Below are 15,506 nucleotides of genomic sequence, written 5' to 3'. Positions count from 1 at the left end.
TATATATATATATATAATGCATATATAATGTGTATGTATAATATTTATATATATATATATATATATATATATATATATTTATGATGCAGACATGGGCTGTGGCTGTTTCTATAATTATCTATATATTTATATACCTTGGATATACATAGCTCCCAGAGATCTATTCCTGGCCATATGCTTTGCAGATGCTCGTCCTACTGAGACTACAACTCCCATGATCCCCCGGGGGCTCCCCCTGCACCCTGCGCATGCGCGCTGGCTCTCCTCTCTGCTCCCCGTCCCCTATCAGTCTTTTTCTCCCGCATCCTCGTCTGCTGCATCAGCACCAGAGCATCCCTGAGCCAGCAGCTCCCTGCCCTGTGCCTGCTCAGCCTGCTCCCAGCCCCAGCCTCCCTCTCTCTGTGCACCCCCTGCTGCCAGCCCCTCTCCCCCCAGACTCTGCAGCAATAGGGGGAGTCACCAGGAGAGGGTGAGAGGGAGGATTGTCAGAGGAGGGGGACACGACAAGGTGCTCATTCCCCGCAGGAAGCATGAAGGACCGGACCCAGGAACTGAGGAGTGTAAGCTGAACCCCTCTTTATTCCCCCAGCCCCCCCAAATCCTGCTGTCCCCCCTCCTGGCTGTGGGGGTGGGGGGTATGATGGAGGAGGAGGAGGGCTGTGTGTGAGAGTGGAGGGGGGTGTAAGGGTGCATTGCGGGTCTCTGTCTCACTGATTTATGAGCTGTGCCTCTCGGTGCAGGAGGCTGCCAGCCTCTTTCTGTATGTGTGTGTGAATTACTGTGTATTGTGTGTTTGCATTACACTACTGTATTGTGTGTGTGTGCATTACACCACTGTATTATGTGTGTGTGTATATCACCACTGTATTGTGTGTGTGCATTACCCACTGTATTGTGTGTTTGCATTACACTGTATTGTGTGTGTGTGTGTGTGTGTGTGTGTGTGTGTGTGTGTGTGTGTGTGTGTGCATTACACTACTGTAATGTGTGTGTGTGTGCATCAGACTACTGGCCATTACTCTAGTGTGTATGTGTGTGTGCATTATACTAATCTATTGTATGTTTAGTTATCAGTGTACAATGTGTGTCACACCTACCACTGGCCATTGTGTGTATACAGATTATACTAATAACTGCTGTGAATGGAATTAGTGACAGTGCATGTGTGTGTGTCCAAGTGCATCGTGTATGATTATTAGCTGCCCAGTGGGTGAAAAAAAAATCACTGTGAATTCCAGCAGTGACCAGTCTATCAATGTTACTGTACAACGTGTGTGTGTACATTGTGTGGTCGTGTGTGGATTATACTGGTGATCAGTGTGTGAATTTCCCAGTTGTGTGTTTGTGCCTACGTCTTACTGATCACTGTGTGTATTAGGCATTGTTCAGGGTGTGTGGGTACCAACTGCTGTGTGTGTGTGATTGCCATTCTCCAGTGTATGTGCTGTGCATGCATCGATGTATGTATGTATGTATGTATGTATGTGTCCATTGGCGTGTGGGGCTCTGAAAACGTGTGTAGAATTATTAGTGTGTGTAGAAATGAGGCCATTGATGGGATGTGTAAATTGTGCGCTTGTCAGATTGATTCCGCCTGGCTCCTTGTGCACATTTGTACCTCTTTTGTGTTGAGTGTGTTAGTGTGTGATTTGTAGTTCATTGATTGCTGTGTGTAAGCATGCCTTCATTCATTGGTCTGTGGGGTGAGTGCAGCCAGCAGTTCATTCATGTGTGTAAGTGTGTGCTAGCATGGGGCTTACTAGACCAACGCAGGTATTCCAAGCGTGTACAGAAGAGTACACATGTTTTATCTACATGTATGAATATGTATGGGGAACTGCCTGCTTCTCTCACATTAGCATGCACTCTGCATGTCCGTGGATTGGATATGTGCACACCTTATACCTGCCTATATCCATATATATTTCTATGTCTGTGTCTGTTCTGTACATGTGGAACTATTACCTGTTTCTTGAGCAGCTTTGATAATATTACATGTATGTCTATGAGCAGCTTTAGGTGTACTGGATCAGGTTGTATGATATGGCTGTAATACCAAGTACATGTGTGCATAGGATCTGGTTGTGGAATGTGTTATGTACATGATTGTACATGTGTGGGTCTTTCCGGAAGTATACAATTACATGAGGTCTGCTTGTGGGGTTACGGCTGATAATGAATCTGACTTATTATATATGTTACATGGGATCTGATTGTATAACTAGGGTCTATGTAGGGTGTATATATAGATCTACATGTGTACATGAGAGGATTAGGGGTATATTGATGTACAGAGGATTCAGTTGTATCACAAGACTTAGAGCTATGTACATCTACATGCATAGACTGAGCCACAAGTCAGGTGTGCAGACTGCTAGTCTCATACAGTATTATGGGTCCCCATCGTGCATCCAATAGTACAGACCCCCATTCTTATATACAGTATCATGTATCCAGTAGTGTGGCCCACCCTTCATGTATCCGGTAGTATAGCCCCGCAGTCATGTATCCAGTAGTGTGGCCCACCCTTCATGTATCCAGTAGTATAGCCCCGCAGTCATGTATCCAGTAGTGCGGACCACCCTTCCTGTATCCAGTAGTATAGCCCCGCAGTCATGTATCCAGTAGTGCGGACCACCCATCATGTTTCCAGTAGTGCGGACCCCCAGTCTTATATACAGTATTGTGGCCCCCCATCATGCATCCAGTAGTGTGGCCCACCCTTCATGTATCCAGTAGTACGGACCCCATTATGTATTCAGTAGTGCGGACCCCCAGTCTTATATACAGTAGTGTGGCCCCCCATCATGCATCCAGTAGTATAGCCCCGCAGTCATGTATCCAGTAGTGCGGACCACCCATCATGTTTCCAGTAGTGCGGACCCCCAGTCTTATATACAGTATTGTGGCCCCTCATCATGCATCCAGTAGTGTGGCCCACCCTTCATGTATCCAGTAGTACAGACCCCATTATGTATTCAGTAGTGCGGACCCCCAGTCTTATATACAGTATTGTGGCCCCCCATCATGTATCCAGTAGTGCGGCCCACCTTTCATGCATCCAGTAGTGCGGACCCCCCATTATGTATCCAGTAGTGCAGACCACCCATCATGTATCCAGTAGTACGGACCCCATTATGTATTCAGTAGTGCGGGCCCCCAGTCTTATATACAGTATTGTGGCTCCCCATCATGCATCCAGTAGTGTGGCCCACCTTTCATGCATCCAGTAGTGTGGCCCACCTTTCATGTATTCAGTAGTGTGGCCCACCTTTCATGCATCCAGTAGTGCGGCCCACCTTTCATGTATTCAGTAGTGCAGACCCCCATCATGTATCCAGTAGTACGGACCCAATCATGCATCCAGTAGTGTGGACCCACCATAATATATCCAGTAGTGTGGACCCCCATCATGTATCCAGTAGTGTGGACCCCCCCATCATGTAATCAGTAGTGCGGACCCGCCATCATGTAATCAGTAGTGCGGACCCCCCATTATGTATCCAGTAGTGTGGACCCCCCATTATGTATCCAGTAGTGCGGACCCGCCATCATGTAATCAGTAGTGCGGACCCGCCATCATGTATCCAGTAGTGTGGACCCCCCATTATGTATCCAGTAGTGCGGACCCCCATCATGTCCTCAGTAGTGCGGACCCCCCCATTATGTATCCAGTAGTGCGGACCCCCCCATCATGTGCTCAGTAGTGTGGACCCCCCCATCATGTACTCAGTAGTGCGGACCCCCCAATCATGTATCCAGTAGTGTGGACCCCCCATTATGTATCCAGTAGTGCGGACCCCCAGTCTTATATACAGTATTGTGGCCCCCCTTCATATCCAGTAGTGTGGACTCCCCATTATGTATCCAGTAGTGCGGACCCCCATCATTTATCCAATAGGACTGACCCCCCCATCCTGTATCCAGTAGTGCGGACCCCCATCATGTACTCAGTATTGCGGACCAGCCATCATGTATCCAGTAGTGCGGCCCCCAGTCTTATATACATTATTGTGGACCCCATCATGTATCCAGTAGTGCATAGGATCCGGTGATATGATTGTACCCTGGATCAGATTGTATGACATATACATAAGATCCAGTGATATGATTGTAAGCTGAGTCGGATTGTAATACATGTACATAGAATCCGGTGATATGATTGGAAGCTGAATCAGATTGTAATACATGTACATGGCATCCGGTGATATGATTGTACGTTGGATCATATTGTATGACATGTACATAGGATCCAGTGATATGATTGTACTCTGGATCATATTGTATGATATGTGCATAGGATCCAGTGATGTATTTGTAAGCTGATCAGATTGTAGCACATGTACATATGAGCCGGTGATATGATTGTATCCTGAATCAGATTGTAAGACATGTACATAGGATCCGATGATCTGAATCAGATTGTATGACATGTACATAGGATCCGATGATATGATTGTACGCTGGATCAGATTGTAAGATGTTTACATAGAATTAGGTAATAGCTATAGCAGCATATAATAAGAGAGAAATGCTTTATTTATTTCTTTATTTTAAAATTCATTTTTCATTCATTTTGATAAGTATTTATTTTAATATTTTCAAAATATTTTTTTCTATCTTTCTTTTGGTGAAAGTAATCGGCAGTAAATAGGACCCTTAGGATCATATTTATCAAAGTGCATAATAAGTATGATTTTTTATATTGTCGTTGAGGAACTTGTTGTACATTTGCCTGCATATAATTAGACGTGGAATCTGGGTGTTTGACTTCACCTGTACAGTACTAAACATGTGAAGATATATGTTATTGAACACATGTACATCTGGTTGTCTAATATTGGCTTGTTAGAATTAAATGCAGAAACATCCATTCTATACTACGCGGCACCTGTGATCTATTATGTAGATCTATGTTATAATACTCATAGACGTTGGTGTAACAAGTTAAAGTGCCGCGCCATGCTACTTAACTCCACATTTGCACCTTGGTACATCCATTATGCGCAGCTGTCCGCAGCGAGGCGTGCCTGCAACAAGGTCACTACTCTGTGGTGTATTGCCCCACACCCACCCATCCTACTTATGTCCAAACTCTCCATTACCTTCTCCATCTTCAGCATCATAGGCAAACCGAGGGGAGCTCTGCTCGAAAAGAGAGAGCTGTGTGCACCTAACAGTAGTCCACGCAGCATTACCCATGTATATTATGGGGATAGGAAGTGTTGGAGATCAGCCAAGCACTGTCTAATATTATAGCCACGCCCCCATGCATGCTGGTCACGCCCACTGGCGGCGTGGTGTGGAAACCCCCCCTCTACAAATCCTGCGTTTGCCCCTGAGCAGTGTTGTGTTATATGTAATAACAGAATATAACATATGGTGGCGGTGTGATATAGGCCTCTATGTACGTTCCATAGTACAGTACTATACATGTGAAGCTGTACCTTATTATACACGTGTACATAGAATCCGGTTGTTTGGCTTGATGTGTACAATAGTAACACCAATGTCATGTTATTCTACACGTCACATAGGATCTGGCTGTAGAACAGGGAATGATACTAAATGAAACGTTTGGTGATCTGTGTTCTGTTACACATACTCTGCTTGTGTGATATGTTGGCCTGTGTAAAATTAAACATGTAAAGGTCTACGATATGACACGTGTGCATAGCATTTGGTTGTGTTACATTTGAGGATCTAAGACTACATGTGTACATATATGATCCTGCTGTGAGACTTGTAGGGTTAAACATGTAAAGATCCGTGTTACAGGTCGTGTATAGATATGACAAATCTATATTTATTCTGATATGATTGTGTGATTTTTACCTGTATAGAATTAAATTTGGCAAGGTCTATGATGTACACATGTATGTAGGACCTGATTTTGTGAGTTCAAAATGTACATAATTAAACATGTCAATATCTATAATTTTCATATGTAAGGATCGAGTTGTGTGATGTTAGTTTATGTGTGGATCTGGCTGTGATGTTTATCTGTAATTAGACATGTGGGGCCTGATTCATTAAGGAAATGAAAGCAAAAAAAATTAGTAACTTTGCACCTTGGCAAAACCATGTTGCATTGCAGGGGAGATAAATGTAAAACGTGGGGACAGATTTATAGTTGGGGCATGTCCTAGATCAACTTTAAATGTCAGTGTAAAAATAAAGCTATCAAGTATTTGTGTGGTAGATGAAAAAACAGCCAGTATTTATCTTATGTGCAAAATAATAAACTAATTTGCATCCCTGGTATTGTAACATGGTTCTGCCAAGAGCAAAGTTACTCCTTTTTTTGCCTTACTTTCCTTAATGAATCAGACCTGTGAAGTTCTATGATATAGCACATGTGTACATAGTATCTGGTCAAAGGACCATTAGCGGAACTTGTACTTATGGAGCACAAATCAGACTTTTGTGTTTAAATATGAGAACTATATTCTATAACTACTTTATATATTCACTTACAGAAGAGCATCACTGAGACTTGTACAGACAGGAGGATGTCACTGAGACATGTACAGAAAGGAGGATGTCACTGAGACTTGTACAGACAGGAGAGTGTCGCTGAGACATGTACAGACAGGAGAGTGTCGCTGAGACATGTACAGACAGGAGAGTGTCACTGAGACATGTACAGACAGGAGAGTGTCACTGAGACATGTACAGACAGGAGAGTGTCACTGAGACATGTACAGACAGGAGAGTGTCACTGAGACATGTACAGACAAGAGGATGTCACTGAGACATATACAGACAGGAGAGTGTCACTGAGACACGTACAGTCAGGAGAGTGTGAATGAGACACGTACATACAGGAGAGTGTCACTGAGACATGTACATACAGGAGAGTGTCACTGAGACATGTACACGCATGAGAGTGTCACTGAGACATGTACAGACAGGAGAGTGTCACTGAGACATGTACAGACAGGAGAGTGTCACTGAGACATGTACAGACAGGAGGATGTCACTGAGACATGTACAGACAGGAGGATGTCACTGAGACATGTACAGACAGGAGAGTGTCACTGAGACATGTACACGCATGAGTGTCACTGAGACATGTACAGACAGGAGAGTGTCACTGAGACATGTACAGACAGGAGGATGTCACTGAGACATGTACAGACAGGAGGATGTCACTGAGACATGTACAGACAGGAGGATGTCACTGAGACATGTACAGACAAGAGAGTATCACTGAGACATGTACAGACAGGAGAGTGTCACTGAGACATGTACAGACAGGAGAGTGTCACTGAGACATGTACAGACAGGAGAGTGTCACTTAGACATGTACATACAGGAGAATGTCCCTGAGACATGTACAGAAAGGAGGATGTCACTGAGACATGTACAGACAGGAGGATGTCACTGAGACATGTACAGACAGGAGGATGTCACTATGACATGTACAGACAGGAGCGTGTCACTGAGACATGTACATACAGGAGAATGTCCCTAAGACATGTACAGAAAGGAGGATGTCACTGAGACATGTACAGACAGGAGGATGTCACTGAGACATGAACAGACAGGAGAGTGTCGCTGAGACATGTACAGACAGGAGGATGTTACTGAGACATGTACAGACAGGAGAGTGTCACTGAGACATGAACAGACAGGAGAGTGTCACTGAGACATGTACAGACAGGAGGATGTCACTGAGACATGTACAGACAAGAGAGTATCACTGAGACATGTACAGACAGGAGAGTGTCACTGAGACATGTACAGACAGGAGAGTGTCACTGAGACATGTACAGACAGGAGAGTGTCACTTAGACATGTACATACAGGAGAATGTCCCTGAGACATGTACAGAAAGGAGGATGTCACTGAGACATGTACAGACAGGAGGATGTCACTGAGACATGTACAGACAGGAGGATGTCACTATGACATGTACAGACAGGAGGATGTTACTGAGACATGTACAGACAGGAGAGTGTCACTGAGACATGAACAGACAGGAGAGTGTCACTGAGACATGTACAGAAAGGAGGATGTCACTGAGACATGTACAGACAGGAGAGTGTCGCTGAGACATGTACAGACAGGAGAGTGCCACTGAGACATGTACAGAAAGGAGGATGTCACTGAGACATGTACAGACAGGAGAGTGTCACTGAGACATGTACAGACAGGAGGATGTCACTGAGACATGTACAGACAGGAGGATGTCACTGAGACATGAACAGACAGGAGGATGTCACTGAGACATGTACAGACAGGAGAGTGTCACTGAGACATGTACAGAAAGGAGGATGTCACTGAGACATGTACAGACAGGAGGATGTCACTGAGACATGAACAGACAGGAGAGTGTCGCTGAGACATGTACAGACAGGAGGATGTTACTGAGACATGTACAGACAGGAGAGTGTCACTGAGACATGTACAGACAGGAGAGTGTCACTGAGACATGTACAGAAAGGAGGATGTCACTGAGACATGTACAGACAGGAGGATGTCACTGAGACATGAACAGACAGGAGGATGTCACTGAGACATGTACAGACAGGAGAGTGTCACTGAGACATGTACAGAAAGGAGGATGTCACTGAGACATGTACAGACAGGAGGATGTCACTGAGACATGAACAGACAGGAGAGTGTCGCTGAGACATGTACAGACAGGAGGATGTTACTGAGACATGTACAGACAGGAGAGTGTCACTGAGACATGTACAGACAGGAGAATGTCACTGAGACATGTACAGACAGGAGGATGTCACTTAGACATCTACAGACAGGAGAGTGTCACTGAGACATCTACAGACAGGAGGATGTCACTGAGACATCTACAGAGAGGAGGATGTCAATGAACCAACCGACCAACTCCACCGGAACGGTTGTGCCAAAGTCTTTCATTGTGAAGTGTTCTCAGATCTCTGTTAGCAGTTCTGTACATTTACACAGTGCTGTAGGTTGTGTCAGTCCTGTGTGCACAGCTCAGCTGCTATCTGAGGGTTTCTGCTTCTGCGATGCTTGTACCGTCATTTGTCATTCCTCTACATAGGAAATTAACTTTAGCGCTGTCATTCCCCCCCCCTCCACCCCCCCTTTCCCGTCTTGCACACTTTGCATGAGGTCACCCTGGGACGCGATGATGTCATTACTGCAGTATAAATGGCGCTGGCACCGTGGTATCATGTGACCTAGATTGAGTGGCAGTGACGTCACCGTCCGGTGATGCTGCCACGGTTATTGATAAACACTCAGAAGCCGGTTTATTACAGGGCAAGGGCACCCGTCTCAGAGGGCCGTAGGCCCCATGCAATAAAGGGTTAAGCCAGGGATAACAGTGCTATCTATAAGATTCGCCTTTTCAGCAACTATAGTGGCGCTAACAAATATAAATAATTAAATACATGCTTTGCTCTTGAAACAAGTTTAACTTTATATTTTGTTTTTTATTTTTTGTTATTTTTTTGTTGTCTATTTTTTTAACATTAATTGATTTATTTATTTAAGGATGCAGTTACGGTTGTGTACACATGGGTGTTAGGATTAAACACATTTAAATGGTTCCGAAGTTCCGAACGTGTTCCAGATTGTTCTGTTTAATATCTGCCTATTGAAATGCCCCAATACATTGATAAAAGCCTGCTACATTGACGTAAACTGTTCTACTGGTAACTGTGGATATAGCAACCAATCAGATTCTGATATGCATTTTTCTAGTACAAAATGAACAAGCCCATCTGATTGGTTGCTGTGGGCAACACCACCTCGTCTGCATAGTTTCTGTAGAACAATTTGCATAAATGGCCTCATTAGATGAACTTTGTACATGGATACATTTGCGCACCGAATGTAAAAAAGAAAGCGCATTTATGCGTTGAGTTGGACGTATCTCAAGATTGGTCCGACTCAAATACAGTAGTAGCATTTGCACCAGGCATACAAGTCTGTATATGTAAGGGTGACGTGGCTTAACATTATATTACCCTATTTGTACATAATATAAGAATGTTATGAAATGTCATATACAGAGATAATAATGTTTTGTTCAGTGGTGGAAGCAGACAATACTGGCTGTTTTTTCATGTAGCACACAAATACCTGATAGCTTTATTTTTACACTGAAGTTTAAAGTTGATCTAGGACAGTGTTGGCTAACCTGTGACACGCCAGGTGTTCTGAAACTACAAGTCCCAGCATGCTTTGCCAATATATAGCAAGTTATTGCTGGAAGGGTATGCTGGGACTTGTAGTTTCACAACACCTGGAGTGTCACAGGTTAGCCAACACTGATCTAGGACATGCCCGACCCCAACTATAAATCTGTCCCCACATTTTAAATTTACCTCCCCCTCCAATGCAACATGGTTTTGCCCAGGTGCAAAGTTATTCCTTTTTTTATGCTTTGCTCTCCTTGATGACTCAGGCCCTACACCTCTACATCCATTGCTTTCCCCTTTAAAAATCCAACTGAAATCTTCTTTCCTGCAAAATTCCAAATGGTAATGACAATTAAGTAATGCGAATTGTGGACCACAACTTGTGTCACTAATAGCAAGTATTTCAATGTCACCCTGATTGATTGCATGCATTAGTTAATTAGTTACTTTTACAAATTCATATGAAAATATTGTCATAAATATGTTTTCATTCATTGCTCGTTTATTAATTATGAATTGCATTGGCGTCCTCCTAATTGGAGTTTTGAGGTAGAATGTAATGTTTCTGACTGATCTTGGTTTTGCTGACATTAACCAGTGAACCTACTGACGGCTGGTAGCTATGTTGGTGCCTTAGTTGGGGTATAGTGATGAGTTTCTCCACTGCCTAGGCTGGTGATACAGAACATTAGTTTATATATTGGTCACAGAACTCCAACCCGACTACCATTATCCATATAGCTCTCAGTATTCTTTATAATACATAGTTTTATGACACGTATATGACAAGTAATTAAAACGTTTTAGTGCATTAATTACCATTATTAAATTATGTTTTGGTATACTTTGATTGACTTGTCAGCATGTTATACAGCAGTTTCTTGAGAGAGATGTCTGTGAGTTGATGCCGAGTGCAGGTGTGTACTCTGTACTGTGTAATAATCCAGCAAGAGACTGAAGCAGAGAAGCAGTACGTATTGTTTAAGCAATAACTGCAGCTAAAATGTTCTTTTGTGACTTAGGGTCTATTTATCATCGGTGATCAGTCTGCAGCGGTACTTAACGATCTGTGTGGCCGCTGATCGCAGTGATACAGAAAGTTGTACCGCCTCTGTTTAACTTTAATACTCACCTACCTGGCGATAACCTTCTCTGCAACAAATTAGGCTCCAGGGACCTGAGAGAGCTGATTTTACTGCGCATGCGCTCTAAAGTCAACCTTGGCCTAACGAGGGGAGGAGTGTATAGCCTGCAAAGAGATGCCTCTCCGACGGGACTGGGCTCCATTCAGAAAGGTAAGTAACACCATCCTGAGATGGAGTTAGGCTTTAAGGGCAATCTGTGAAAAGTTACGCTTTTCGCTGCTCAATGAATCGACATTCCTCGCTGTCCCCATAGATGTCTACGGGGATTGCGTCCATAGAGGTCTGCGGGGATGGCCTCCATAGAGATTTAAGGGGATGGCCTCCATAGAGGTCCACAGGGACGGCCTTCGTAGAGATCTATGGAGACGGCCTCCACAGAGATTATTACCATTTATTTATATAGTGCCACTAATTCCGCAGTGCTGTACAGAGAACTCATTCACATTAGAGATCTACGGGGGCGGCCTCCACAGAGATCTACGGGGACGGACTCCACTGAGAACTACGGGGACGGCCTCCACTGAGAACTACGGGGACGGCCTCCATAGAGGTCCACGGGAACGGCCTCCATAGAGGTCCACAGGGACGGCCTCCACAGAGATCTACGGGGACGGCCTCCACTGAGAACTACGGGGACGGCCTCCATAGAGGTCCACGGGAACGGCCTCCATAGAGGTCCACAGGGACGGCCTCTATAGAGGTCCACAGGGAAGGCATCCACAGAGATCTATGGGGACAGCCTCCACTGAGATCTACGGGGATGGCCTCCATAGAGGTCCACAGGGACGGCCTCCATAGAGGTCCACGGGGACGGCCTCCATAGAGGTCCACGGGGACGGCCTCCACAGAGATCTACGGGGACAGCCTCCACTGAGATCTACGGGGATGGCCTCCATAGAGGTCCACGGGGACGGCCTCCATAAAGATCTATGGGGACGGCCTTCACAGAGATCTACGGGGATGGCCTCCATAGAGGTCCACGGGAACGGCCTCCATAGAGATCTATGGGGACGGCCTCCATAGATGTCTCCGGGAAGGCCTCATAGAAGCCTACGGGGACGGCCTCCATAGAGATCCATGGGGACGGCCTCCATAGATGTCTCCGGGAAGGCCTCATAGAAGCCTACGGGGACGACCTCCATAGAGATCCACGGGGACGGCCCCCATAGAGATCCACGGGGACGGCCTCCATAGAGATCTACGGGGACGCTAGGATCGGAGAATTCTTTGATTTCTTCAGTGTTAACTCTTTGATGAATTGGATTATAGCCATTCTTTTTGGGTCTTCCCTGCTTCGTAAACAGACCTTTTAACGTGCCTGTTTTAGCACAGTGGCACCGGCACCCGAGTTTATAAGGTCACCTATGGATTTGTGGGTCCGGTTGATGGAATCTGTAGACGTGAGAAAGTTTGCACCGTCTGGAAGAGGTTGGGCAGATGAACCGCTTTCCTTACCAAGTATATGTTAGGCACATAATATGCCCCTATTTTTGCACACACAAAGACAGGACAATTTATCTTTAGATCCCTGAGTGTGACAATATGGTTGATTTCTTTTGTAAAACGCCAATGAGACTGTATATTAGGAGAATAGCGTAAAAGTAAATAAATGAAGGTGCTGGTACTAAAGGGGAAGTAGGGTGGACTGTGATGTGCGGTGGTTTCCACCCAGTGCAGTTTCAAACGTATTCACAAAAGTGACTTTCGTGATTATATGGTCAAGGGGAGCGATGTTTCAATGGTGTTTAAGGATAATACAGATGAAGTAGACTTTATGGCAGCCTTCTGCTCCTGTGGCTAACCAAGCAGCACTAATTAGATTCATTAATTAAAACTTTTTACACTGAAGTCTATAGGGATTTGCTGTAACATGATGATACACCGTTTTGCCCCACCCATTTGATTGACCCAGATCACGTTGTCAAGCCCCCTACTCCCTGCTCCTTTCATACCTCGTCTCCGGGTCTCCCGGAAGTGCGATTTGAAAGGTAGGCGAGTATGGTTGGAGCGCCTTTTGGTTCATTTTTATTCATAAGGTTGTGCACGTGTACAGTGGGAGGAGCCACAACCAACCTGTAGCCAATCAGAGCAGTAGAACCATCCGTTTACAGAAAGAGTGGCAGGCTGGATAACCCTGTATAAGGCGTTTCTACCTGCCCTGTATTTGGTTGATTTTTGTCCGTCATTACTGAATAGACGTTATCCAATGTAATGATAAAAGCAGCAGCGATATGTGAATCATGCCTTAATATGACACTGAGTTCACACACCCATTTTATGTGACTCCTTCCTGGGCTTAGGAACATGGCTGACTTGGCGGCCATTTTGTATGCCTTGGCAAATGCAATTTCCCGATGTGACCCTTGAAGGTCTCCTGATGGTCAGCAGACGGGAGCATTCTCCATTGCATTTTGTGCCACTCTGTCCGGCAATAAACATTTGGCCCTTGATTATTTAGAGCCAAAATTAAGTAGTTGTCTGAGTCCACAATGTCTCACGTCTGCTCTCTGTGAAAAGAAAATTATCTAATTACCACTGATCTCAGGTTTGGTCCCCGTAGAGCCCATAATTTAGATTTTACATAGTAAGATTAATAGCAGGTAACTAAAAATATGTGTGAGAAATATAATCTTGGTGTTTAGGGAAGTTCTGAGGCTGAAAAAACTGTAATAGGGTCTCCCCGAGAGGCCATTCCCAGCACAGAGGTCAGTATGGTAAGTCTGTCTTCTGTGTAGGAGCCAAGATATAGACATGATGCCCATGTGTCTCGTACAGCAGCTAACGCCAGCCTTGGCGTGTTCCCGGGACGAGCGGTGGAGCTGAGGGGGAGTTAAATGAAGGTGTACCTCTAATTAATTGAACGTCATGCACTAATGGAAGGCTGGTGAAATGTATTCCACGAGCTCCATTCTTTGTAGACGGGCCCTGAGTTACCAAGCGTAAAATTAATGTGACTATTCTCAACAGCCGCAATGAAATGACATAAGTGGAGGCCATTATCATTGTATGTTGTGGTTACATAAACTGCAAAATATATGACTCACAGAAATAAAAGATTGTGGTTTAGTGAATTATCCCCCCAGTATTGTGCCCAACAGTGTGTGTTGTATGTTCTACTGAAGATTTGTATATACCCTGACATCTCACACAGGGGCATCTGATCAATGTGCGTACAGACACACACACTGACACACACTGACACACACACTGACACACACTCTGACACACACTGACACACACACTGACACACACTCTGACACACACACTGATACACACTGACACACACACTGACACACACACTGACACACACTCTGACACACACTGACACACACACTGACACACACTCTGACACACACTCTGACACACACTGACACACACACTGACACACACTCTGACACACACACTGATACACACTGACACACACACTGACACACACACTGAGACACACACTGTGAGACACACTGACACACACACTGACACATACACTGACACACACACTGATACACACTGATACACACTGACACACACACTGAGACACACTCTGACACACACTCTGACACACACACTGATACACACTGACACACACACTGAGACACACTCTGACACACACACTGACACACACACTGAGACACACACTGTGAGACACACTGACACACACACTGATACACACTGACACACACGCACTGACATACACACTCACAAGCTGACACATACTAACACGCACACACACTCACATTCACACCTACACAAACACTCAGTCACACAGACTCACACATACCAACACACTCACAAAATCACACATACTAACACATTCACATACACACACAAAATAACACATGCTAACACAATTGTAAAGCGCTACGGAATATGTTGGCGCTGTATAAATTAATGATGATGATGATACTAACACGCACTCACATTCACACCTACACAAACACATTCAGTCACACAGGCTCGCACATACCAACACACACTCACACACTCAAACTCACAAAATCACACATTCACAAACACACACATTCACATACATACAAACAAAAAATAACACATACTAACAGGCAAACACACTCACATTTACACCTACACAAACACACTCAGTCACATAGACTCACACATACCAACACACACTCACAAACTCACACATATTAACAGACGTTCACAAGCACAAAACATAAACAGATTAACAATCTCACAAACACAGTCACACACAAACTTTCAAACA

General features: G+C 44.7%; 1 protein-coding gene across 1 annotated transcript in view; it reads left to right on the top strand.

Moving 5' to 3' along the window:
• Window positions 1–277: 277 nt before the first annotated feature.
• STX1B (syntaxin 1B) overlaps window positions 278–15,506 on the top strand; it is a 51,614-nt gene continuing 36,385 nt past the window's right edge. The window contains exon 1 of the mRNA XM_075178878.1: window positions 278–560. Coding sequence (XP_075034979.1) covers window positions 531–560 — 30 coding nt within the window. The 5' untranslated portion in view covers window positions 278–530. The remainder of the gene's footprint in view (window positions 561–15,506) is intronic.

Source organism: Mixophyes fleayi, chromosome 7, assembly GCF_038048845.1.
Source record: "Mixophyes fleayi isolate aMixFle1 chromosome 7, aMixFle1.hap1, whole genome shotgun sequence".
Taxonomy (NCBI): Eukaryota; Metazoa; Chordata; class Amphibia; order Anura; family Limnodynastidae; genus Mixophyes; species Mixophyes fleayi.
This window is presented reverse-complemented; position numbering and strand designations above follow the sequence as displayed.